Source organism: Juglans microcarpa x Juglans regia, chromosome 1D, assembly GCF_004785595.1.
Source record: "Juglans microcarpa x Juglans regia isolate MS1-56 chromosome 1D, Jm3101_v1.0, whole genome shotgun sequence".
NCBI lineage: Eukaryota > Viridiplantae > Streptophyta > Magnoliopsida > Fagales > Juglandaceae > Juglans > Juglans microcarpa x Juglans regia.
Window position 1 is genome coordinate 36,716,526 of NC_054594.1, and position 27,979 is coordinate 36,744,504.

Consider the following 27,979-nt stretch of genomic DNA (forward strand, 5'->3'; position numbering starts at 1 on the left):
CCAATCAGAACTCTAGCTCTCTGTTTCTGTGCAATGATCGATTGAAGGAGCATATGATATAATAATGCAGAACTGTGTGGAACACAAAGAGACGGAAAATTAAATAGAAAGAAAAAGAGAGGAAGCAGTAGATAAAGCTATATTTACGTCTCTGGAAATGCACTCTTATCCGAGAACTAATCATGAATATATACTACTGCCACCACGTGGTATCGAAGAACTCCTATGCTAAAATTTCTTGCGGATGCATTGTAGGATCCACAGTAACCACAAAATACTTGTTTTCACGAAATTTTCGCATTAATCCTTTATGTTATCGCCACTGACACAGCTTGTTCTGTCAAGTGTAAATGATGTTTAACTTTAGCTTTTAGTGATGACAGAACTTCTCTATTTCCTCCTGCGAAGGTATCGAGCGCATGTGTGTTAGTGTGTGTACGTATAACTTTTTGACACGTGCATGGCTGGCGTTCACCTATATACAGAATGGTGGAGGTGAGACGGTCCCGGTCTTGTCGTCTCGGACGTTAGAGAAGATATATGTCGCACTGCATAACTAATAAAGATGGAAGCAACAATATGCGGAATCATAAGAAAAAAGATGTCATTATAGGAGGGAGGAAAGATCAGTAGACTCACATTAAACATCAGCAGGAGATGTATGTTTGAAGGAACCTCGTAACAAAGAGGCACGCCACAGCTTCCATCATAGAAGGCACCATGCGTTTTGGGTTGGTTAGCAGAGCACCACTTTCACCGGCCAAACTATGTGCAGCAACGCCTATGCCAGCCCTCCAAGATGTTTTCCTCGGTAAATGAAAGTGATATGAGTGATGCGGGTTGCGATTTGGGGAGCAAACCAAGGTTTATATAGATAACATCCCTTGTGCAACCAAATAAAAAAAGAGTAGACTACGTGCATGTGATTATAGTTTTATTTTTATTTAGAAGAGTTATTTTATTGGTTTTCTTTTGAATTTTGAATTTTATAATTTTTAACGTATCAATAACCGACATATGTATAAATAAATTTTTTGTAAGTTTTTCTTAAATATATTTAATATTTTTCAATAAAAAATAGAAAAACTATTTTTCTGTACAAATATTTTAGATAATATTAAATACATAATGAATATTATAGATATGATCAATATTATATCGAATTGGAACAAATACTCGTAATTTGGAATAAACTAGTTTTAATTATTATTATTATTATTATTATTATTAAAATTAAAAAGAAAAAGAAAAATCTAGCTGATATAAATGCATGCTCGAAGAACAAGTTGGGTGGATACTTTCCCCCTCCATATCCAAGATGAGAAAAAAGAAAAGAAGAATAGGGCTGAAATTAATCTTTTCTAGGGGTGCTCCCTGGAAATATTACATGATATACACCACATGATATATTATATACTATTTTATCATAGCTAACGAATATGATAACAAAAGACTTCTAACTATTACATATAAGCCTTAAGATTTGGTAGAAGTTTTGATTTTTATAAGGACTTTTAATTCTATATTTTTCAGTCATTTTGTTTTAAACTTGGTCAATATTTTATGCGAGCATGCATGATGAGTAATTAAAACCTTATCTTATTTTATAATTGTGCAACTTGCTTGAGTTTTTGTGTATTTATTTCATCTCATATATATATATATATATATATATAGAGCTAGTGATATCAAAATCCACTTTATAATTTCTAGTGATCATATTAAACTTTCTAGGAGCTTGATGATAATGGAGTTCATTTATAAGGGCGGCACCAATAATTTCTATAGGCCAGCTTGCCAAGTTGGGAAGGTTTTGTGGGTTGTCCTTTTTTAAGTAGGGAGAAGCATATAGGTTGTCAATTGTTATGACACCCCAATTTTAAAATGACAAAAAAAACCTTCATATATAAATTGAGTTCTAAATATTAAACCAACTCAAATTATTCGTTTATAAAAATTTCAAATAAAACTTTTAATTATTTCGTAGATGACATTTATTTCATTACTCTCATTCTAACCCTCTCATATGTCTTCTAAGCCTCCTTTTTGGCATGCTCCTCTTTAACATCAGTAAAATAAAAAATTTTATAGGTGAAAGGTAAGTCCACAGTTTGGTAAGTAGGATTGATTAAGCTAGATGTAACATATGAGTCTCAATATTTATTAAAAAAAATAAAAATAAATTGATAAGTAAAAATAAACAATAATTGAAATCATGATACTAACATAAAATAAAAGTCTTGTACCAGTAAAGATACTTCTAAAAATTCCTTCTCATAACTCCTCTTCATTGAGATCTTCATCTTCTCAGTATCCTTCGGTGTAGTTATTGAAAGCTCCTCTTTACTTCTTCATTTAAGGTCTATGTTTTCTCAATGTCCTTCAGTGTATGTAGTTGTCCTCCCATACATTTTTCATTGAACAAGCTGTCTACACCTTCTCAAAGTCTTTCGGTGTAGTTTTCCTCCTAAACATAACTTAGTAACGGTACCGTACTAAAATAAATTCCATACATCATTACACGTAACCATACTATATTTCGCATGATGTTTCAAAGATAATTATCGATAAATATGCCATGGCTACTTACATAAACTTTTAGGCTCGAGTCACACATTTCATGATATAATAATTTACTTTGAGATGTTCTAACATTTGTATGCAATGCAAAAATAATTTTTTGAGCAACAACACTTCATACATGCTTAATAAAAATAATGAGTTTAGAAAATTTTAATAAAAATGTCAGATTAATTAAACTTACTTATCTCGTTATACGAATTACCGCTTGATAATGACAACAGTATCACTCAGAACCTAAATAAAAGATATAATCCCAACATAAACACAAACCCACCACAAAAATCAAACCCAACATAACATCAACTATACATAAAAACAAACCCAAAATAATACTAAATGAACGTAAAACCAAATTTAAAACACTAATTTCAGCCATGAATTATATAAACTATAAGCATAAATATAATAACACTTAAAAAATCTATCCTACTATACGAGCATTTAGGCTTGTTAATGTCATGTTCTGTACACCTAGGCCAAGTTCCAGCAACCTAGACCGGGATCCTTCTACTTGCAATCACAGAGATAAAGGTGGGCTTAATGGTGGTCCAATGAGCCTCCAATACGAAAGTCAATACCTTTTCTGGGAGAATTGTAGGAGAATTAGAGAGCTCAGAGAGAGTTATTTGTACCTGGAGTTTGGCTTTTATATGAGGTATTGGGGGAATATCTTATACCCTATGTCAAGGGTCTACATCACGCCCCCAATTGCTAACATCATGGCCTTAAATACAACACGGCATCTGAGGTGGTACCATTAATGTGGTATGGCTCCGTGGACAGCGTCTCGACGGTAGGTGGTCGGAGCGATCACTTCTTGTCCTTATCATTAGATAATGGAGGATTGTCTATGTTCTTCGTTTACTTGCTGATGTAGATCTTTTAATGCTAGGTGTACAAATGGGTGTTAGGGTCGGTGTGTCCCGTCTATACCCTCTCAAATGGTTTCCCGTGTGATGTATCCCTTTCCTTTTAATATAGCTCGTGGGTTGGGTTCTGTTGATAGCCTTTGGCCCATAGAAAAGGAGCAATTCGAACTAGAAAGGACTTTAGGGCCTTGCTTAGGCCCAATCCAATGGGCCGGGATGGGAATACCCTTTCCAAGGCTTACTGAAAAAGTTAGAAAATTGACATTTTAATCAAGAGTTTCCTCTAGTTCTCCTAATAACTAGTGGTACAGAATCACTCAGCACAAGGTTCTCCATCCGTTGCATAAATCATCTTGTGTCCAACGTGAAATCAAATATTAAATAGTTATGTTTTTTTCACATTAATCAGTAACTACAGAACGTGACCACTAACTAGAAACTAAAGAATTAATCAAATAACAAGAACCACATGCCGAAATAGTAAAAATCTACAACTTTGCAGGTACATCTATTAGACAATATTTTCTCAGCTAAAAGTGTTATGTATGTAAATATCAACCGGCTCCTATGAGTATATGTGATTTTCTAACTGTATATATCACCAAAATTATTTCTAAAACCGTATACAACAATGCAGTGCTTTTAATATACATAATCATCACACAACTTAGAAATATAAAACAAGAGAAACTAAATAAAAGAGGCTTATCGAAATCGTTCTGGTTGCTAAAAAATAGGAGGAAGATCTCGAAGAGAGATGATAAAACTTGAAATTGAGTTGGGTGCATTGCAAAGCTTCAAGGTCGAGGGGATTTATTGGTTGGGAAAATGCCATTTATTAGGAGAGGAAACCGATGGCAGTAAATTAATAAGAAGCTACGTTACGAACGGCGATAACATACAAAATTAGAAGGGCTGATAGCGCCCAAATCATCTAGTGCTTCTCGGCACTGTGAGAGGTATTATATTTATGGAAATTTGAGAGAGAGAGAGAGACGTGGGCAGCGCTGCTGGAATGAGGGAGGGTAGTTGTAATGTGCAATAAAGAAGATTGGCGAGGAAGAAGAAAGGCTTCTTGTTGTTTTGTTCAAAGAAAAGAAACTAAATCTTGAGGGAAAGTTTGGATACAAAAAGTCTTTTAACTCATCTCATTTCATCTTATCTAATCATTATAACTTTTCTAAATTTTCATACAAAATACAATAAACGATTCACTTTTTTCAAAGCTCAAAAAATAATAATATTAAAAAATAATATTCTAATAATATTTTATTTAACTTTCATCTCATCTCAACTCACGATCCAAATCTCTCCATGAGTCTCACCATTTCACTTAGGTACAACAACTACTATTTTTTCTAACATGGGCTTAAGAATAGATGTTGGCTTTGGGGCAATAAAACCACGCTTTGAGACCTCATCCAAACACACACTACTTCTTTAACTTAATGACTTGGGCTAGGCTGGACAAAAAGGCTGAGTATTACATAGGTATTGTGAGAAGTAGGGGTGTAACTGGTCCGATTCAATCTAGTTTTAGATATATTTTATAACCGAACTGGTATATACCGGTTTTGAGGTTTGAAGAATCGTTACCTCGCCGGTACTTTCAATTTTTTTGGTATATTATATAGTATATTATAATATATAATAATATAGTGATAATATATTATAGTATATTATAATATATTATAAAATATAATATACAATATATAATTTATTGTATTATAGACTATATATAGTGATATATTATAATATATTATATAGTGATATATTATAATATATAATATAGTGACATATTATAGTATATTATAATATATAGTGATATAGTATTAATATAACTATTAATACAATAGACTATAGTGATAATATATAGTTATTTTTATAGGATTTTAAAATTTAATATTATATTAATTAGTAATTTATCATATAATACAAAATTATTTTATACATAATTATATATATTATATATAATATAAATATAAAAAATATTTTATACAATATAAAAAATTAAAATATATCTATGAATCAGTCCGATCCTGTTTGGTTTGGTGTTAGAAAAGGAAAAACTGGAACCGAACCGATTTTGACCGTTTTGAGAAAAATGAAATCGGTACCGAATTGAACCAAACCTGATACCGGACCAAACCCACCGGTTCGGTCCGGTCTGAATTATCGGTTCACCGGTTTTCTTTTCACCCCTAGTGGGAAGCATAAATATTCTACACGGTGTATATTTGTTAAAAATATAATATAAATAATGAGATCTATATCTTACCATAAGTTTAAGTTTTTTAGATAAGTGACGATTTCACATTATAATATCAGAACATAAGTCTTGAGTTCAAATCTTAACTCTACACTCTGCCTCAATTGAGTGTAAAGTTATTATATGAAACAATGCATGTTACTATACTAGACTATTACATATTATTATACTAGACTATTACATATTACTCACTATTACCTAGTCAAGTATATTTTTTCTATACTTGATTATGTATGATAATAATACTATGATTTATATATATACTAAACTATTCGTCTTTTTATATTATAATATGAGTATTTTTTTTTTTTTATAAGGGAGTGGGGGGTTCGAACCCAGATTTTCTATTTGGAAAACCAAGCTACCATTAAGCTCTTGGCATAATATAAGTATATTATTCTATAATTATTACACATACTACTACAATATTTAATTTAACTATATAAATTCGATCTAGATATATATGATCAATAAACAAATAATACAACTTTTTATAACTTATCTATTTAATTATATAAAAGCCAAGTTTTAATTGCTGACTTGGCCTTCTCTCCGCAATATTTAGCTATCCACTTCAACCGATTCCAATTAAAACCTCACTCAATCATGTAAAGTAGTGGTTTCTCTAGACTACATTGGTTTCTTTTTCAATCTGACCTTTTATTTATTTTTTATTTTTTCTGATAAAATGACCTTTTATTCATGTAAGGCGCGTTTCCGGATATTCAATATAAATTATTTCCTTCAAATATTAATAATAAGTTGTTATTATTTTGAGGCAGTGTTTTCATAAATAATTACAAAACATGAATAATAATTACTTGAGATGAGATAGTACCGAAAACAGTACAAAATCATGAAAAATTACAAAGTCTGAAGTGGTACAAAATGGCAACCGAAAAAAGGGGAAGCAGTTTTCTACTTTCTAAAAGAAACCACAGGCTAATTTCATTCACTCTTTTGGTTGAAAATTGCTCTCTATTCTTGCACTTTCTTTGTTGCTCTCTCTCTCTCTCTCTCTCAAATAAACTGAGGCCACGCCACTGTACTTTCTGCATTCAAGTGCTTCTTTGGTGTGGAGTTGCTGAAGTTCAAAGGAAAATAAAACAGGTCAGTCCGACTGTCTTTTGTGTGTTTATGGTATATATTGTATATCTATGTATTACACATGTTTGTTCATAGTCCTAAGAAATGGAGTAACTGATACAATAAATTCTAAAAATTCAGAAAAGCTCTCAGGTTTCAGATTTGGTGGTTGAAAAATAGGGAAACCATCAATCTAAAACAATATAAACATTGATGAAACATAAACAAACAAAACACTGTGTACTTACCGAAGATAAAGTTTGTCTTCATTTGTTCTTCCTTTAGATTGCTTTCCCACATCAGTCTCCAAAAATCTCAACCCAAAAATTCCCCGCTAACACTATAGGAATGAAGACATAAAATGTATTAGTTCTGAAATGCATACTACCATGCATTAACCTTTTCTATTTTATATCAAAACTTACCTTCTGTGCGCAAAATAAGTTAAAATCAGCACTATCAACACTACTATGGTGTTGAACATTACTTAAGACTCGCTTAACCCTTAAATATATGAAAAATAGATGAAGTAACATTTTACACAGAAACTTTACGAACATTGGTCTCCAAAAAAAAAAAAAATTCCAACCTTACAAACTTATGTCAAATTCTTAAAAGCACAACTTAAACCCAAAATTATAAGGAAACCAAATCTTAACAGGTACCATTACCTGTTACGGATAGAGTTTTACATATAATTTACATAAAAAATCCCAAAAAGTTTACATCAGTTTCGAAAATTCTCAACCAAAAAATTCCTCACTAACAGGGGATTCCAAGAAACAATTATAACATACGTCAGTCAATGAACTTAAATAAAAAAGACAGTTTATGAAATCTGAACTAAATCCAACAACAAGCATATGAAATTATGAATTCCATCGCCAAAGTTTGAACATCTCTCTAATTTTATTAATTTTGGGAATTTGAGGCTCATAGAAAATGCTTTGCAGTTTTAAGAAACCCAAAACATTCAAGTAGCTAGATCACCAACATACCAATGACTTCGTAGAAAACGTTTAGATGATTTAAGGGTCAAGAATGACCTGAGGAAGGTCAGATCTAAATAGTTGAAACCTAAACAGAGTCACGAACCACCCAAGCCAATAAAACCCAAAAACCCACAAACCTACAAGCACAGAAAATAGAAGAGGAAGTGTTTCAGTATGCATATGCATGAAACCTACGTAGATCCAAAGAAAAACCTATAACCATCGCACAAATTTTCAACCTTAACACGAAGGACATGAAAATTTCAGAACCATATCCTTAGATCCTTCAAAAGCTAAAGAACCCAAAAAGAAAAAACCACCCATTTTCTAAAAAAAGATCAGATTGAGCTATGCTACCGAAAGGTCACCAGCGAGATAGACACGGCAGCCGAAGCTTGAAATAGAGAGACACGACGGTGAGGGTTGATGATTTCGCATGAGAGAGAGAGGGGTCTAACTAGATCGAGAGAGAGTGTTTGGAGAGAGAGTCTGGAATACGAGTGAATGAGAGGGGATAAAACAATTAGTGAATGAGATGAGCTCAGTTTTTCTATGAAATTTATTTGTGATTTGATTAATTTGTTTATATTAAGCTAAACTAATAATCTTTATCTGATGCGTTTATTTTCACTTCTGATCTTTTGTTAATTTGCTTATATTAAGTTAAACGATTGTCTTTATCCTATGCATTTATGTTACTTTTTAGTTTTATCTGATGCATTTATGTTCATTTTTTATCTTTAGTTACTTTGTTCTTTATCTGAGATAATTTGTCTCATGATAACCATTGTTATGCATATATTCGTGATTTAATCAATTTGCTTATATTAAGTTAAACTATTGATCTTTATTTGATGTATTTATATTCGTTTTTTTTCCATTGTGACCATTTCCATTTTTTAGAAAAATTTGAAATGGAAAATACTAGCCTAGCACGTAGTAGAGGACGAGTAATTATTAATGATAAAAGGAGTAGAGCAAGAATGCATTGTGATGATGAACAAAGCAGTGACAGTATAAATGATGGCATAATTGTGCGACGTTGAAGACGATTGATAATGGATGATATAAGAAATGGTGCAATTATGTGTGTTGATGGTGAACGAAGCAAAGATAGTACGACTGCTGAACCACCAAGTAAATGACTCGATTACATAATTGATGTATAATAATACAATTTTTTATAATAGAATTAATAGTAATGATGCTTTTTGGTTTTCTTTTCCACGTTCTAGGAAAATACACAAAGCTTGGAAATTTTAGTCCTTCATCTTATGAATGTGATTATTGTAGAGCAATATTACGGTACGAAGAGAGAACTCAGAAATCAAGGATGCCCACTCAACCGAGATTTTCTCTTTGTTGTATGGAGGGTCAAGTTGTGCTACCTTTACTTCATAAGCCACATTCTCTCTTAGAATGATTGTTAAGTTCTACGAGTGGGCAACATTGTAAAAGATTTAAGAAACAAATACGAAGTTATAATGCCATTCTTGCTATGACTTCAATGGATGGAAATGTAGACAAGAATATTAATGATGGAGGCAGTCCTTACATCTTTCGAATTAATGGTCAAAATATCATAAAATTGGAACCTTACATCCAATTGATGATTCTACTCCTCGATTTGCACAATTATACTTCTATGACACTGATAATGAGGTACAAAATCGAATGAGTGTACTGAATCACAACAACTCTAGTACAAATATTGAGTCATCAATTCTTACTGCATTGGTCCAGATGCCTAATGAAACGAATGAATTGGTAAAAGTGTTTCGTATGGTAAGGGACCGTTTCTCAAAGGCTGATATTCATCAAATGAGACTGCGTCTTATTAGTTCAAGAACAATAGATGGAAGAGAACATAATTTGCCTAACTGTTCTGAGATTGTTGCAATTATTATTGGTGATATTGGTATTGAGGATGCTCATCGGGATATTATTGTTGAATATAAAAAATGTGAATTGAAAATGATTAATGAATTGCATCCATCATATATGGCACTACAGTATCCTCTTCTTTTTCAATATGGAGAAGATGGATTTAGACTTGGTATTTTATGTAGGACTGATCATAGAAGTACATCAAGAAAGAAAGAATTCATTACTATGGGGGAATATTATGCATACAGATTGCAAGAACGTGAATGAGAAAGACACACATTAATATATAACAATCGTTTATTTCAACAATTTGTTATTGATGCATACACATGTATTGAAGAGACTCGACTAATGTGGGTGAGAAGAAACCAACGTAAATTAAGGGTTGAGTTATATGGTGGATAGAGAGATACAGTTTTGAGAGGAGATACAACCCCTGCATCTAATGGAAAGAGAATTGTATTACCATCAAGTTTCACATGAAACCCAAGCTATATGGTTGAAAATTATTAAGATGCAATGGCCATTTGTAGGTGGACAGGTTATCCCGATTTATTTATAACATTCACATGCAATGTAAAATGGACAAAAATTGAAATTTTTCTATCTATGAACCCGGGACAAAAAGCAGAGGATCGACCAGATATAGTCACAAGAGTTTTTAAAATTAAACTTGATTAACTTCTTCATAACTTAAAACATGGCCAACACTTCGGGAGGATGCTTGCTGGTAATACTTCATTTATCATTTGTTATATTTATTAGTATCCTAAACTATAGAAATATGTGCTTATCTAATTAAATTTATATTGTGTATTTTCAGTTATCTACACTATTGAGTACCAAAAGAGAGGACTACATCATGCACATATACTACTATTTACATTATGATGACAAGCATCCAACTCCGAGTGAAATAGATAAAATTATATCTGCAAAGATCCCAGATGTTAACAGAGATAAAATTGCTTATGATGTGGTGAAGCAGTATATGGTTCATGGTCCATGTGGATTTATAAATCCAAAAGCAAGTTGTATGATTAATAACAAGTGTAGTAAAAGTTTTCCGAAGAGATTTTGTAGAGAGACATCAATTGGTGAAGATGTATTTGCAGTATATAGGAGAAGAATAATCTTGATATGTATATTGAAAAGAATGACCTTAAGTTGGACAACAGATTTATTGTTCCTTACAATGTGGACCTGTTGGGGAAAAATCAAGCACATATAAATGTCGAATGGTGCAATCGTTCAAGATCTATAAAGTATTTGTTCAAGTACATCAATAAAGGACCAGACCGTGCGACTTTAATTTTGGAAGAAAATCTTCATATAGATGGTTCAACAGGGTCAGAGCACATTACAAATATTGATGAGATTAAATCGTATTTAGATTACAGATATCTATCTGCAACAGAAGCATGTTGGAGAATATTTCGGTTTGACATTCATTATCGTGAATCAGCAGTGGAGAGGTTAACTCTCCATCTTGAAAATGAGCAGTTAATCATATTTGAAGATTCAGATGACTTAGAAAATGTACTCAATCGACCAAATACTTTACAAACAATATTTACTGAATGCGGGATGAAGGCAAATGCTATGTATGAAGAAGCAAGAAATTTAACATATTTGGATTTCCCATCTAAATGGGTTTGGAATAATAGAGATAATGAATGAAATTTGAGAAAGCAAGGACGATGTGTAGGCCAAATATATTACTCACATCCTCTTGAGTGGTGAACGATTTTATTTACGCATGCTTCTTAATATAGTCAAAGGACCTCGATCTTTTGAAGAAATAAGAACAGTAGATAACGTATTATACCCATCTTACAAATCAGCATGTTATGCCCTTGGTTTACTTGATGATGATAAGGAGTGGCATGAAGCTCTAAATCATGCTTCGCAATGGGCATCTGGGAAGCAACTAAGTGAATTGTTTGTCACATTATTAATTTTTTGTGAGGTTGCAGATCCTTATAAATTATGGATTGCTAATTGGGAGTTGTTATCTGAAGACATTCTTCACCACCAAAGAAGAGTCTGTAATTGTGAAAACTTACATCTTACAGAGATACAGATAAAAAACTATGCACTGTATGAAATTGAGCAATTGTTGGTAAGAAGTGGAAGATCGTTAACAGAGTTTGAGAATATGCCGTATCTAGATGTATTACTACTTGGGCAAAGCAATAACAAATTGCTACAGGATAAGTTGGACTATAATAGGGTTGGGTTAAAGGAGGAATATAACAAGTTATTTGTTAATCTTAATGTTGAACAGAGGAGAATATATGACTGTGTCATTGAATCTGTGAATGGTAGAAATGGTGGTTTCTTTTTTGTATACGAACATGATGGTACAGGAAAAACTTATCTTTGGAAAATATTGATATTTGATTACGTTTACAAAGAAAAATAGTACTTGCAGTTGCTTCATCTGGAATTGTGTCTCTATTATTGCCTGGTGGTCAAACTGCTCATTCAAGATTTCAAATACCAATTAATGTGTGAAATAATTCAACTTGCTCATTTAAACAGGGCTCTCAACTTGAAGAATTAATGGTAAGAACCAGTTTTATAATTTGGGATGAGGCTCCTATGGCTCACCAGAATTGTTTTGAAGTTGTGGATCGTTCGTTGAGAGATATTTTACGATTTACTGATGTAAATAGTGTAGAAAAATCATTTGGGGGGAAGATAGTTGTTCTCGGCGGTGATTTCCGTCAAATATTGCCAGTTCTATCCAATGGTCAAAGAGAGCAAATTGTTGAGGCAACTATTAATAAAACTTCATTGTGGAGGAATTGTGTAGTTTTCACATTGACTCAAAATATGAGACTTGACCAAAATATGGGAGATATTGCTACAAGAGATTTTGCAAATTGGATCTTAAGAATGGGTGACAGTAACTTGAGTTGTGTTGAAAGTTAAGGAATGATTGAGATACTACCTGATTTAATTGTTCAGCCTAATAATCATCCTATTGCCGATATCGTAAATGCTACCTATCCAGATTTGAGAGATAAATGTAATAATTCAATATACTTAAGGAAGAGCAATTCTAGCACCTACAAATGATGTTGTGCAGGATATCAATGACTACATGATGGATCAGCTCATCTGTTTGGATGAGCAAGTATTTTACAGTGCCGATTCGATATATAAAGCCGGAGACAATATTACATAACCAAAAATGGTGTTTCCAATAGAATTTTTAAATTCTTTTAAGTTTCTTGATATTCCAAATCATAAATTGAGATTGAAAGTAGGGGTACCAGTAATGCTACTTCGGAATTTAAATCAAAGTAATGGTATTTGCAATGGCACTCGACTTATAGTCAAGAGAAGAGAATGATTAAAAGTTTTCATCACAATAAAGCCTACAATGGTCATTTCTGTACAAAAAAATATTGTATATAATGAAATCTTCAACAATCTACCGAAAGGTATTTAATTCTCATCTATCTGTCAGCTCTTTTTGTTTCTTATGTTGCCTTTATATATTTTATACTTGCAATATATAAAATTTGCACTCTTCTAACATGTTCTCATTTGAATAAATTATCAACTGAAAAGGAATCATGGAATATTGAAGTTAGAGTATTACGTATGTGGGATGCAACAAATATAGCAAATCAACATGAGCTTATTAGCCTTGACTTGATTCTAACAGATATCAATGTAAGTTGTTTTTAAATATTTTATCGTGCTTAAATTTTACATTTATTTAGACCCTACTGAATTTTAACCAATATATCTTCTCATTTTATTTTAAAGGGGACTCTAATTCATGCAAGTATAAGGAAAATTTTGATTCAGCGATTTCAACCATTGTTGAATGAAGGGTTTACATATGCAATAAAGAATTTTGTTGTTGAAGAATATAAAGGGAAGTTTTGTCCGGTGGATACAAACTATAATATTCTCTTCATCTCGATGACTTCAGTCATTGACCTTAATCAAATAAGTCAATCAGTACTTAAGTTCCAGTTTAATTTTGCAAATTATGAAACTATAGCGAAATGTTGCCATGACCCAACATACTTGACTGGTAAGTATTCTATTTTCTACGTAATAAATTTTTATCATTGCAAATTATGAAACTATAGCAAAATGTTGCTATGACCCAACATACTTGACTGGTATGTATTCTATATTCTATGTAATAAATTCTTATCATCTCATATATTAAATTTAAGTTTAAATAATATTTTCGATATTACGAAATATTATCATCTCATTTGCAGATGTAATTAGAAGATTAGAATCTATTGGAGCCATAGAGGAGAGAAATGCAAAGGGCCATCATGTCATGCTACGGACAATCTAGTTAATGTTAAATCACATATAAATTAATTTATTGTTTAATAGTATTACTTATAAAAATGACTAATTCACACATGTTAAATTTTAGGAATAAGTATATACAAGCAACTTTATGGGGGTCTGCCGCCATGCAAATCAATGATGATTTTTATAAGTATAATCTAGGACCATCTGTGGTGGTAGTTACCTTGACATTAGTCAAGGCATTTAGAGGTAACATTTACATTATTAAAATGGAAACTCTTCATAAGAAATTAATATTATTGTGGCATCTGTACTTGAAATAATGTTTTATTCCCCAAGCGAGTTTAATCTATCATCAACAAATGCGACAAAGTTGTACATAAACCTTGAGATTCCTGACGTATCAAGAATTCGGAAAATGTAATAATAACATTTATTACTTTCTATTCTCTAAATATTTAACCATCATATTATATATATCTATTAACTTATTTTAATTGAATTAGATTGCAGGATGTCATCCAAAGGGAAGTCAGAACCATGAAATCAAAGGATGTAGGGATATTTAATACAGAACTTCCATTCTATAATAGGAAAACAATTGATGAAATTAAAGAACTCGAATGGATTGCAAAGACAAAGGTATCGATTTTGTATTTTGAATTTAATATAATATACCATCCTTTAAGATTATAGACTTTCTATAATAACTAATAACAATTTAATATTGTAGGAAATATTAGTAACGTGCTTATGCAAAATTGTCAAGATAGACAACAAATTTGGATGGTATTATAGTTCATGCCTTATATGCAAAACAAAAGTTAAATTCATTGACGGAACTTCTTCGTGTGAACGATGTAAGGCAAAACCCAAACTTATTGTACCAAAGTAATTTTACAAAACAAATTCCATGTATATTTTCATTTGCACAGACACACACGTGAACATCTATATTTTAATTAAATGTGCAATTTATTTAATAAGTGTTTCGGTAATTAGGTATCGGATAAATATGGAGCTGGTTGGTGATTTAGGGTCAGAGTCGTCGATGCTATTTGACAAGGAGGCTGAGAAAATTTTACATAAGACTGCAAGAGAACTTACAGAAAAGCAAGAGCAAGTAACAAATTAATAGTAAATATAAAATTTTTAAACTGAATATTGGTATAGAAAGTATAATAAGTACATTAAATATTAGATATACCCTTATTATAACATATATATATATATATTTGTATTTGTGTAGGACCAGCATGATGATGGTTTCTCAAATGATTTACAACAAATTGTTGGCAAAGAATACATCTTTCTACTACGACTTGATGAGTACAACTTAAAATATGGACGGGAAAAATACACGATTCAGCGAATATTTGATCCAATTTATAGAATCCAAGTCAATTAAAAAGGTAACAATAAATTACGGGATTTGGCATTTAATCATATTTTATATTTATAATGGTTTTAATTCTATACTGGTATACTATACTTTATTAGAAATATAATGTTTTAAATGTTTTATATTCAGTAAACTGTTGTGGACATCGATCTCGACATGAAGTCAAAAAGGAAGGAAGAGGATCATAAATCTTAGGCATCATCATCCAAGAGGAGAAAAATCCAGAAAAAATATTAATTGAACAATCGTGTCTCATATTAATTGTATCTATTTTACATTGTTTTAAATTGAACAACCAGATATATATTGGTAAAGTGAACTCTTTTATATATGCATATTGGTGCAGAGTTGGAGTCAGGCAAAAAACAAATTCGGCTCCAAACTTTGACTAAGTTGTGTTTGGATATTGAACTGAGTTAAAATGAAAGTTAAAAGTTGAATAAAATATTGTTAGAATATTATTTTTTAATATTATTATTATTTTAGATTTTGAAAAAAGTTGAATTATTTATTATATTTTATGTTGAAATTTGAGAAAGTTGAAATAATTAGATAAGATGAATTGAGATAAATTGAAGTGGGTTTGTGAAAGTAATGGTGCGGAGCCCGATCTTTTTATTGCTCTTCTGTTTTCAGATAATTGTTTAGTTATTCTCAATTTCATTTTCTAGATCACATGCCACATAAATTCACCTGTATATACCAGTGAGGACAAGTACAAGACTCAGGCAGGAAAATATTTCTTCAATTGAGAGGTATGACTCAAGTGGAAGAGGGACATTGACCGAGTTCCATGGTATTTATGTGTGGATATTCATACAAGAAATAGTATTGGGAGCAGTCCCTGTTTTAAGACATCCGGGTCACACCTTACGTGTCCCCCAGTAAAATGACCAAAAATACCCTACAAGAAAACCCACTTTCCTCTCATTTCACACATTTCATTTCTCTCTCTACCCCCTGTCGCTCGAGCCTCCCATCCCTGCCCCTCACCCATCCTCTCCCCCCACCCCCACCACCCGCCCGGTGTCAACATCCTCACCCCCACCCCCACCCGACGTCGCCATCCTCTCCCCCACCCGTAACCTGCATTGCGGGTGAATCCCGTATAGGTGAAACCCATTTCAGGAAAGAGAGGGAGAGGGTTGCCGTGCTTGACGGGGCAAGGGGAGGTCAAGGGGCTTGGTGGTGCTCGACAGTGGGGCTGGAGGCTGATGATGGCGGCAGGAGCAGAGGCAAACCGTGTAGGAGAACCCATTTCGGGTTTTGCGTGGGAGCGCTACGCGTGGGGCTTCCGTGGAGGTTTAAAGGTGGTTGGAGATTACCGACGTGAGGGAGAGCCGATGGTGGTGGGCGGTGGCATTGCAAGTGGCGCACGGCCGAACTGTGTGAGGTAGTGAGCCGAGAGAGAGAATCGAGTTGGGGAGAGGGAATCGGGTGGGGGAGGGGAAAACAAGATTTTGATTTAACAAAAAAAAAATATATAAGGTGTGCTACGGATCAGCCGTGAACTACTAAATATTTAACAAAAGCTCATCCGTAGTATTACTCATTCGTACAATATTAAATATTTAACACGTACGGTACTAAAAGTGTGAAAACCCATCTTGAAAATAATCTATATAAAAATTTGAGAGGTATGAATTACAACATCAAGCTTAACATAACCCGAAAGAACAGTCGGACATGTTCACAATGTGCGACATGATATTTTTATTTATTAAGATCGCAAACTTTATATTATTTTCTCTTGGCTTTCGTCGTACTTTGGAAAATGATCGCATAAATAAGCAACGTACGTCAACTATATAACGTGTCCAGGACGGAATGAATCTGAAGGTTTTGTCGTTGAGAACAAAATCAAGATGCTGAAGGCAATGTTTGATATGGATTACTAAACGCAGCAGCATTGCCAGGCCTGGAGAATACAATCTGCATCAGATGAGGCCAATCATGAATTAATTGGCATTTTAGATGAGTTGATGATCAGAACCGCTTCAAAACGGGACTTGGCCAAATATTAAAACTTTGAGCAATTACCTGATAATTTCCAAGCGTATGTGTGTTAAAACCAGCTGCACTGTAGTCGAAGTAATATTCCCATGTCCGAATGAATTTTTCATTGAACCCGAGAGTCAGGATTTTGCTGAAAGCACAAGAATTAGTGCCCGCAGAAACGAAATACAGAATTTCACTGCAGCAGTTTTCACGTAATAACAATGCAAATTATAATAAACATTGAATCATTCCTATTTCATATCAGGAAAGTGGACGGATTGATTACCGGGAAATTATCAGAACATTTGATCATTAATCAGTTATGTTGATCATACTCTTAAAACAAATTAAAGTCCTAGCATACATATATTAAACACGTGACTCCTGAAAAAATTCATGAGTCTAACTCATCTCATAAAACTGGTTCTACGAGAGAGGGTTGTTCATTCCTTATAAACATGTCCAAGACCTTGTCTACAGGCAATGTGAAATATTTATTCCTCAACACCCTCCATCATGTGCAGGCCAGTATTTTTCCTGGTCCCTGTCACAAGGTAAGTAATGTGGACCCCCATTTGTCCTGTGGCAAGCTCTAATACCATGAAAATGTTTGAGAAACACTACCTTGTGCAAGAGTTGGAAACCTTTTCATCATTTGAGGCATTATTTTCTATGCGGAGCCTTGCTAATCCAGATCTAGTTCTCTTAACGGATCCAATATCATATATATCTGATATAGGCGTTGCATGTGAAGCTTGAGATAAATAACTTGCTTTTTCTAGCTGTGATTTTTCTTACCTCTGCTTTTCCAGGAAGTTTTTTCTCCAATATCTGAGTGTTCGGTAGTAATGAATTCCTATGTTCTCCACATCCTCCACACTGCATTACCAAAACTCTATAAATATTTTGGAGGATAAATATCAGAAATAAATAACAATATCAGAAATAAATAACAATACAAAGTAATTAATTTTGTACCAGAATCTGGATGCAGCAGCCATAGCTGATGTTACCCTACTTAATGAAGGTAGGCATCCACCGGGAAATATATACTCCTTTATGAAATCTGAACTTTGCCTGTACTCCTCATAACGTTCATCTGGTATTGATATGAACTAAGAAAAGATCAACCGCCTTTAATGGGTTAGCATAATTAACTTAAACCCATGAGAGAGCTAAAGAGAACAGGCAAAATACACTTGCAACCATGGCAGTAAAATCAAATTGGGAATATGGGACACTAGTTCTCTTGTCTCCCACCAATTACCATTACCTGCAGAACAAGAAGCCCATCTTCTCGTAATACTGATTCGCAGCAACGAAAAAACTCTTCCATGAATTCATGGCCAACAGCTTCTAGCATCTCACTGGAAAAATACCATCATGTTATTTATTGGGGATGTTATGGTCAGAATATAAATTGACTGCCAAAGGAACTTACCATGATATTATTCTGTCATATTTGTTGGTATAAGGCAACTGGCGGTAGTCACACAGAATAAATTTAATGTGGTCCTGGTAACAGGGTTGATCAAAATTAAAATGAAGTCCTAGAAAACAAAATAATAAAATATGCCAGTTTGAATTAGGTGTTCTCATAATGACAGAAGGACCAGATGGTCACATGTGCAACTCGTAACTAGACAGTAACAGATGCAGGCGTCTTCTTTTATGCAGCACAGGTAATAAATTTATATAGCTCTTTATGCTGCTTTTTTCACTATTCCTTGCGGGTTCCAAATCTTTCATATTTCTTGAAAAAAGGCAAGTTGGTCAAACAAAAACTATGAAAATAGTATAAAATAAAGATCACAAACAACGTTTTGTTTTTCTCAGCCACAAACAGCACATTTCACCTTCCAACATTTTCTACTTGTATTCAATAGTCATGATATATGCTTTTATAAGCAAAGTTGCATTCATCAAAATAATACCTGAAGCCCAACTTCTCTCACTTTCTTTTCTGCAAATTTCAGCTGCTCCTTCGAGAGGGTAATGCCAGTGTACTTGCATCCAGTTCGTTTGACAACATCTATTGCTAAACTTCCCCAACCACACCCAATCTCCAGAACTTCATGATTCTGATCTATTCTTGCCTAAACAAATTGAAGTTTAGGATAAACTGAAGTAGCTTGCAACAAGAAAAAAAAATCATATTTGATGAATCCCATTGAAGAGACTTACTTTTTCAATCAGAAGAGAGATCTTCCTCAGCTGTGCAACCTTTAAATCTTCATCTTCCTTCTATGAAAGTTTTAACACATACATTCGATACAAGTTAAAGAAAAATAAAATTATGCAATTTTTAAACCATACATTATAAAATAAGTTTTGATCCCGACCTTGAAAACAGCACAGGAGTATGTCATTGTTTCATCTAAGAACAGAGCAAAAAGGTCGTTACTCTGAAGCACAACAAAAGAGGAATTGTAAGCTCTTGCCTGTTAAATACTAAATAGCTAATCGGGTTTGAATGCTAATCTTGCACATTTTCTAACAAATCCTAATTGATAAAGAGAAAACCCCACTTAACATCTTTTTATGAACTAGAATTGAAAAAAAAAAAAGTTTATAAAAATAGCCTATTCCCAATAACTATATGCACTTGGTACGATGCAGGAAAGTTTGAGGTAATAAAGCCAAAAGCCTCCATTGTTTACATTCTTTCACCCATGCCTTCGTGAAAGCATAGGCGTCGCATATGTTCTTCCATACTAAATATTTACGTACTCTGAAAACTATTCCTGTCAAAGCATAAGTTCAGAAGTCATTATAGTTACTGTAGAATGTTCCTAGACTTATTCGGAGACATCAATAAAAACATGGAGTTTTACAGGTCATATAATCTGTTACCAGGTCATAATGACGAGAGATGTTCCTGCGGGCCTGTGTAAGAGTATTTTGCCTTGACACATGCTGAAAAAAGTATTTTGCTGATGCTATACTAGCTGTAAATAACAATGGAGTCCACCAGCCCCTGAAGTCAACAAAGGTGACAGTTCAATGTGATGCGATTGTGAACATCACTACTAACACCACAGTTCAGGATTCCAGCTGTTTTGCCAGTCATGATATATCCCTTTTTGTCCATTTACCTTTTCTTATTCAACTTTGAGATGGAGGAATTTGCATCTCTGCTTGCAATAAGAATCTGAAAAACCAATATTATAAGAATAAATTTGTTTGTGAGTTGTACATTATTGCTTTTTGGAGGATTGGGTCAGATTCATGTCCATTTTATCTCACCTTAAAAAGATTTAGAAGACCATCTTTTTTATCAACAAAAGAAAAATCTCCGTTTATATATGCATCTGCAAGGCCTAAATCAGCCCGTGTCATTACCTGGGCAAAGAAATATAGTGCTTGTCAGTATATTCTGCAATAATTAAAAAAAGTAATTCTAAATCTTGAATGCCAAAATAATGTACCGTATATTCTTTAAACTTCAAAAAAATTATCTTCATCCTTTCCACTCTACCTGGCATGTGACCCTTCAGGAAAATACTGGGTATAAATTTATAGTACGCACCTTCCAGTAGAATTGGGGACTATGAACTCTCAAAACAGTTTTCAGAGAACATTTTTCCATGGTTCCTTCAAAGTTGAATACTGTGCCCCCTTCCTCCAATAGACTGATACCACAAGGCATAATATATCAAATTTCCATGGAAAACAAACTTAATCACCATAAAAATGTGAACGGCAATATGGTGCCAGAGAGAGAGGAGTGTTAAGACCAAGAGACTGATAGTCAAAGATGCAGTCTGCATTATAGAAGATATAAATAGTATAATAAGACAGTCATATCAAATGTAATGTCGACTAATAGCTTAGCTAAGCACTTCTATGTTGCGACTTGAAGTTTTAAAAAGTGGAAAAAGGTGAGGATATGTAGTTCAAGGAAAAAGGTGTAGCATCATAAGCAGTATTTCAACAAGAGATACGATAGTGCACTGCACTAATCCTATTGCTGCCAGTTTGCCTGAATAACGTCTATTATATTTGATAGTACTAGTGAACAAAAACCCTCTTATCATTAAGTAAAAAATTCCCAAGATGCATAATCTAGTGCCGCCTACTTTAATCAAAAAGCAAAAAATCCAAATTGTCAAAGTGGATGTGAGTGTCAGTGATTAAGTCCCACGTCTTGTGATAGTAACAAAAGTGAGTAGATGATATAACTTGGCCCAAATCCATATGCTTAAGATATTTGTGAAGGCATCCCCAAATGTGATAAAAGGACTTTGCTTGGAGACTTCCTTAGGTAGGTATCTTCCTGTAACACCTCCTCTGTGATATTGAACCCTTTGCCTTAGATGTTTCACTAGGGTGAAAAAAAAAAACTTCAGATGAAATATATTTCTCCAAACTCAATCTTTCCCAGCTTTTATAACAAGCAGAACCACTTTGATAGGCTTCAGCATCTCACTATAAACCCAGGTGATGGATACATACTAGTTAATACTGAATTGATTTTCAGTGTACATAGAGAAGGGTCTTACAATCCTAGATGAACGTCTATATAGTACTGCAACGAGGCAAACCTCTGGTATAAATATGTTAAGATGATCTGTAATTGCCACTAAGAGTAAACTCACATTACACATCCAGCTGAGATATAATGTCTTAGGAACCTGGTGACAGAAAGGCGCGCCCCCATTTCTATCAGAGAAGGTACCATGTGTTTCGCGTTGCTCAAAAGAGCACAACTTTTTCCAAGCATACTATGGGCAGCAGCCATGCCAGCCTGCCAAGAAGATACACTGTAAGATGCATTCAACCAACTATATAGCTGTTGGAAAGAAAAATACTGCATAGAAAGCTACAGGTTTGGCCACCATCATTCCCAAAGGCTTGGGTGTTCTATGTAAGAAGTACATCCTAGAAGAGGAACAATCTTTGGTCACCTTGTTACATCATATATCGTTATAACTCAGAAATTATTGACCACTAGTCGCTACCTTTAATCCATCCTCATGGAAACCATAACCTGACAAAATGCAGAACAAATACTCAGATGATAGTAAATGTAAAGCGACTCCATATCTGTTAAACATAGCAAAAATCAGCTCTAAACTCCATATTACAGTAAGGCATCTATTTGTAAGTCGGTCTCAGCATGCATGAAAGTTCACCTTGGTATGCCCCACAAAACCAAATTCCTCTCTTCCCTTGGATATGATCAAGCTCAAGCGAAGCTTTTGATGCAGCAACAGATGGGACTGGATGAGCAGTTGACCACTTAAGCATGGTGCTTTTTGGTGTATGGTCTGGGTTGAGAGTCACAAGAAAAGGTAGATCTGTTTCACCAATATTCTGCAAGCTCAAAATTTCCAGGGTTTAATTATAGCATTAAACATTTCCTGATAGACTTATTTGCATGGAGACATCCTAATTTGACAATATAGTACACGTTTAAGAAGCGAAATGTTATTCCTATGCAATGTCATTTTAATGTGCTCAACTATATATGAGGTGGAAATACAACTCCAGTAGGATTAACATGCCCAAAGTCTACTGTTTGAAGGACTCTATAAACTAATAATAAATTTAGACTTTCAACAGATGGAACATGTAACCAACCTGAAGCACATTGAGCCAGTATGTCAAACATACTTTATTGTCTCTACTTCCAAGAAAATTCCATGCACTCCATGCTGCTTGGTTTTTGGGCATTAAACTTTTGTCACGATGAAGGAAAATATCACTGCAAATAGAGAATAAAAGGATGATTTGGCATTTTGACCTACTTCACTATGGCCAAGGACAGTGCCATCCATCTTAGCAGCTCATTTTTTTGAAAACTTGTCATGTAAGAGTCTAATCACGATTGTAGTTCTTATATAGGCATGGAGTAACTTCTAAAATATTAAGCTTGGGAAGTATACAGTCACTATCTTTCAAAGGGGGAAACAAAATGGAACAATTTCTTTCTAAAAAAAGGGGACAGAATTAACAAATTAATAGATGGATTCAGCTTAATTCAAATAAGATCCTTTAACACCACATCTCATGCTCAAAATACCAGCATCTCATCCATTCTCAATAGTCAATTCAAATTCTCCATACAGCATAACAATTATTATTCTTCTCTCTTATTTTTCTGAAATAGAAGGTAAAATTATGAATTTTGTTTAGCTTTTTCTATTTACAGTGAGAAGATGGGACCCTCTAGTGCAGATTATTAGGGATAGGAGAGAATGTACCTGTAGACATATTGAAAAGCACCAAGTATTCTCATTTCATCAAAAGTTGTTTGCTCTCCTAATATTTTCAAAGCATCAGGGGCATGGACAGCCAGTATGCAGCCATTGTATGTTTCTTCGGAACCGTCTCCACAGATTATAGTGCAACCTGCAAAACCTCTAATAAAGTTCATTAAAATTGATCACAATTCAAATAAAAATATTTTTTCATCAAAGAAAAAAGATTATATTGATTCCTTTATGTACCCCTCTATTGAAGCCAATTCAATTAACTTATATCCTATGACTCTAGATTACTCTAGTTCAGACATTTTTCTGTGTTCTTATTCTGTTTAGTTCCACATTGATATGACTAGCTGAACTGAAAACTGGTAACAATACCTTAACATAACATTTGAATATGAGCACAACAATTTCTCATTACATATCAAAAATATATATACTTCCTGATCATTTGAAAACAAATAAAACAAAAGAGAAAAGGAAGGGAGCGAAAATATTAAACTAATTACTCACCCTCATCATTTGATATAACTGACTGCACCTCAGAACTAGTTCTAATTTGACAACATTTATTCTCTAGCACTTCTCTGACCTGATTTTATTTAGAGAAAAAAAAAAATCAGTTTAAAACAAAATGTAATTCACATGGCACACAAACAATTTCATTTTTTTCCCAAGATCATGTTAGCACCTTCTTCACATAACAATGTGAACGCCATCTGACAGTCAGCCATTGTGGACGGCCAAAGATCTGCAGAGAGCATTCAACTATGAGACAATTAAAATCAACGTGGACGACTCCAGCTCCAGAAACATTGAAGAAATTGCAGAAAATTATCACACCATTTATGCAGTAAACACCCACACATAAACAAGCCATACATGCTATTAGTTTATAACCTTATACCATACACACAAGTCTATACTCGAACCTACAAAATATCCTCAAAAAGAGGATTTCCACCTGAAGTAGATGATGATTTCGACAAAATGAGAGAATAGAGAAAGCTGAAAAGCTCATAACTCCTTCTGAAGGGCAGGACCAAATTGAACCACAAATTGGAACCTATAAAAGTACAACTTTTCACTGTCATTAAGTAACAAAATGATGATCTATAAATGAGAGGAAAAGGCTTAAGGTTGTAACAGAATACAGTGCATTAAGAATCTCACAAGATAAGCTTCCCGAAACAATTTAGAGTAACCCCGTGAATTGATAAACTGTCCCAAAGTTTCATTGCGATCAATGTCTGGATTGTTTTCAAGCAACTCAAGATAACTGCAATAAATAAATAAATAAATATATATATATATATATACAAAGATTCAGCTCTATCCTTATCTTCATCTCTTTCAAAACATTCTCGACAGTGATATCCTATATATTCTTCTTCCCGCGAAAAGAAAAATTATTGTCTGACCTTTGAAAAGAGGATGACTTACCTTAGAACATCATGCTTAAACTTTACGATTTCTCTGAGCATTTGCCAAAAGTATGGATTTATAGCATTCTTCTTTTGTGCAAACAAACTCGACAAACCATTTAGGCTTCCCCATTCACAGCCCTGGCCTTTGTCTAAGCTCACTGAAAACGACATATCTGATGCCTCCATATCAACTCCAAGACTCTCAAAGAACTCCATCATATTTGGATATGTCACCTGTCCAATTTCCAAATTGTTACTCAAAATGAAAATGGCCTTTGGAAGATACGGTATGTCTTCCTCTCATAAACACAGGATGGAGGATAAGGCCATGCTTATGCTATTCATGGATTGAGATGAGGCTGGAATGCCACAGGAATGGAGGCAGCAAATGCAACCTTCTATCCTCATGAGAAACCAGAAACATCTCAATGCTGCCTGGTTGGGCAATCGTGCAATCAGAAAGTATTTTAGTTATGAATACGGGGTTTCCAATTGACTTCAGCAAATAGACATCTCTTGTCAAATTATTCTTTAATTGTTCATGCTTTAGGGGACCTCAACTTCACAAAACAGGAAACCTTCTCAAGTGCTCATCCGCATAGACTTAAACAACACAAAGACTTGCTTTCCGTGCAATTTGTTGTTTCAATAATGCTCTTCGCAAGAATTCCCATCGTAACTGTTTTCCTCCTTGATACACTGTTAAGTATTTATGGCCAAACATCAAGTTTAATATACCAAGCAGCTTACATTATAATAGCTGATAGCTCTGTCTGGATCATCATTTCAAATTAATTTAATTACAAACTATATGACAGGAAGTCAATGATATTCCTCATCAGCCATAAACCACCCCATCAATAATTGGAACAACTATGTTTTGAAGAAGTTCTAAGCATGATACAGGGCATGGTCACATGATCAAGTCTTTTCAACTCAATTTGCCTTTAATCCAATCAACTACGTTTCATTTCCAGTCACGTGGCTTTATCAACAAAACAAAATTTACGTTTTCGTACAGGCAAAACCAGATATTTAGTTCTAACTTCCAGATTTTAAGCAACATGATTTTTTTTTTTTTTTTTTAAGCAACATGACTTATATATGACACTACTTTTCTTTCTCTTTTTCCGACATTTATGAATTTTTCTAGCCTTATTATTTAAGCGTACCAAATTGAAACACGTCACATTTGTTTTGGGGTCATGTGCACGTTATACTAGGGTACACCTTTAGAGAAACAGAAAGGTCGCATGGGGTCCCGAAAGAAACATCCACAGCAGTGACCCAGTGCCGGTGGGTGGATCCCTGCGGCAGTCACGTTATCTATGGGAAGACCCTCTCCTCAGTTTTGGTCCATACGACCATTATATTAAACTTTAGCAGCTCCTATCAACTTGTTGTTGCACAGATATCCAGGAGGAAAATGACAACACTCGGCCTTTATTCCTTCACATTGATCATCTAAAGTTGCAGAGCCTCCCTTGTCGCGCTGTCTCACATTTTTTTTCCTCAGTTTTTTTTTTTCTCAGTTGGTTACGTAAATAAAATCTTAAAAATTGAATAAAATATTATTAAAATTTATTTCGATAAATAATAAAATATTATTAAAATATTTATTGATTTAATTTATTCCGTGATTAGGTAATAACGGTGGCTTGGAATGGTCCCCATTCTTTATGATTATATGTTTTGGTTTTACAATAATATCTTCATATTTTAATTGAAAGGTACTTTTTCCCCTTTGGACTTGTTTTTCTCCTGTGTAATGTGTGGTTGTAAATGTAACATAAGCTTAGAGATATCGTTACCTACGATTAATGTAACAGAGGTCTGAGTCATAGAACTCTAAAGAAGGAAAAAGGAACCATTACTTACACGATTGAAGACCATGAAGCCAAGGTCTAAATCAACGCCGTCGAAGGTCGCCGTCTTGGCATGGCCGCCCAAGTACTCCTCCTTCTCGTACAGCACCACATCCACCCCAGCTTTGGCCAGAACATACGCCGAAACCAAACCACTAATTCCAGCACCAATTACTGCCACTCTCATCTTCGACATTATCCTTTCTCTGCACTGACTCAAATTCCACATAAACATCGATCCTAAGATACTTGCGTACACAGTATAGAGAAAAAGAGGGAGACTAATGCTGGTGAAAGGTCAATGCTTTATGGAAAACAACAAATCTGCTAAGAACATTAACCAGGTTGGAGGTTACCCAAAAAAAAAACAGAAAAAACAAAAAAAAGTAGAACTAATTCCAGGTGCTTGTTAATTCCGAAGATTGTTTCTAAACATAAAATTTATTTATTTACCTTTCAATTGGAAATAAGGTGTCGGTATAATATTTTGGGAAACGAGGACTTTTCTTCATCATTTTCTTCAGCATATTTCGAAATAAAAGTGAGAATATAAACCAGACAAAGAGATAAAGGGAGTACTAGTACTATAAATGGTAGCATCCTTGAAATCTATTGAGACATACCTCAATGCTTCAAATCCCAACACAGGAAACCAAACGCCAAGAGTTCCTCAGACAAATGGCATTCACTCTAAAACCCGTCCAGTTCCACCAATCAGAACTCTAGCTATCTGTTTCTGTACAGTGATCGATTGAAGGAGCATATGATATAATAATGCAGAACTGTGTGGAACACAGAGAGACGGAAAATTAAGTAGAAAGAAAAAGAGAAGAAGCAGCAGATAAAGCTATATTTACGTCCCTGGGAATGCACTCTTATCCGAGAACTAATCATGAATATACATACGCAGGGACAGTCCATGATCACGTGCTTGCATACGGATAGAATACTACGGCCACCACGTCGTATCGCAGAACTCCTATGCTAAAATTTCTTGCGGATGCATTGTAGGATCCACAGTAACCCAATACGTTGATTGAGCTGTAACCACAAAATACTTATTTTCACGAAATTTTCGCATTAATCCTTTATATTA

The 27,979-nt window shown here is 33.9% G+C and overlaps 1 protein-coding gene across 5 annotated transcripts; it reads right to left on the minus strand.

Moving 5' to 3' along the window:
* Positions 1-17,071: 17,071 nt before the first annotated feature.
* On the minus strand, positions 17,072-27,956 carry LOC121235432. 5 transcript variants are annotated; one of them, XM_041131787.1, is made up of 26 exons: positions 27,741-27,956; positions 27,507-27,619; positions 26,897-27,094; positions 25,035-25,252; positions 24,765-24,870; positions 24,556-24,657; positions 24,283-24,342; positions 24,105-24,183; positions 23,589-23,736; positions 22,966-23,089; positions 22,518-22,698; positions 22,344-22,372; positions 21,981-22,129; positions 20,912-21,014; positions 20,629-20,724; positions 20,478-20,533; positions 20,236-20,359; positions 19,725-19,787; positions 19,567-19,626; positions 19,317-19,478; positions 18,824-18,897; positions 18,656-18,749; positions 18,361-18,497; positions 18,181-18,261; positions 17,425-17,530; positions 17,072-17,316 (listed from the first exon to the last, which is right to left on the minus strand). In XM_041131787.1, the coding sequence occupies exons 3-26, from the start codon at positions 27,077-27,079 to the stop codon at positions 17,245-17,247; spliced, it is 2,607 nt and encodes an 868-aa protein (XP_040987721.1). In that variant the 5' UTR covers positions 27,080-27,094; positions 27,507-27,619; positions 27,741-27,956; the 3' UTR covers positions 17,072-17,244. The 5 variants fall into 5 exon arrangements, 4 of the variants coding, with proteins under 4 accessions (XP_040987721.1, XP_040987718.1, XP_040987724.1 ...); XM_041131784.1 differs by having other exon boundaries at positions 26,897-27,089; positions 27,741-27,955; XM_041131790.1 differs by lacking the exon at positions 27,741-27,956 and having other exon boundaries at positions 19,567-19,623; positions 26,897-27,089; positions 27,507-27,734.
* Between the last annotated feature and the right edge of the window lie 23 nt (positions 27,957-27,979).

Excerpts from the sequence above, each read along its gene's own strand:
- LOC121235432 (XM_041131787.1), bottom strand. The coding sequence starts at position 27,079 with ATGTCGAAGATGAGAGTGGCAGTAATTGGTGCTGGAATTAGTGGTTTG. Across the intron at positions 20,360-20,477 it reads TCAAAGTTGAATAAGAAAAG|GGGCTGGTGGACTCCATTGT; the intron begins GTAAATGGACAA and ends TGTTGACTTCAG. Across the intron at positions 19,788-20,235 it reads TCTCTCGTCATTATGACCTG|AGTAACGACCTTTTTGCTCT; the intron begins GTAACAGATTAT and ends GTTGTGCTTCAG.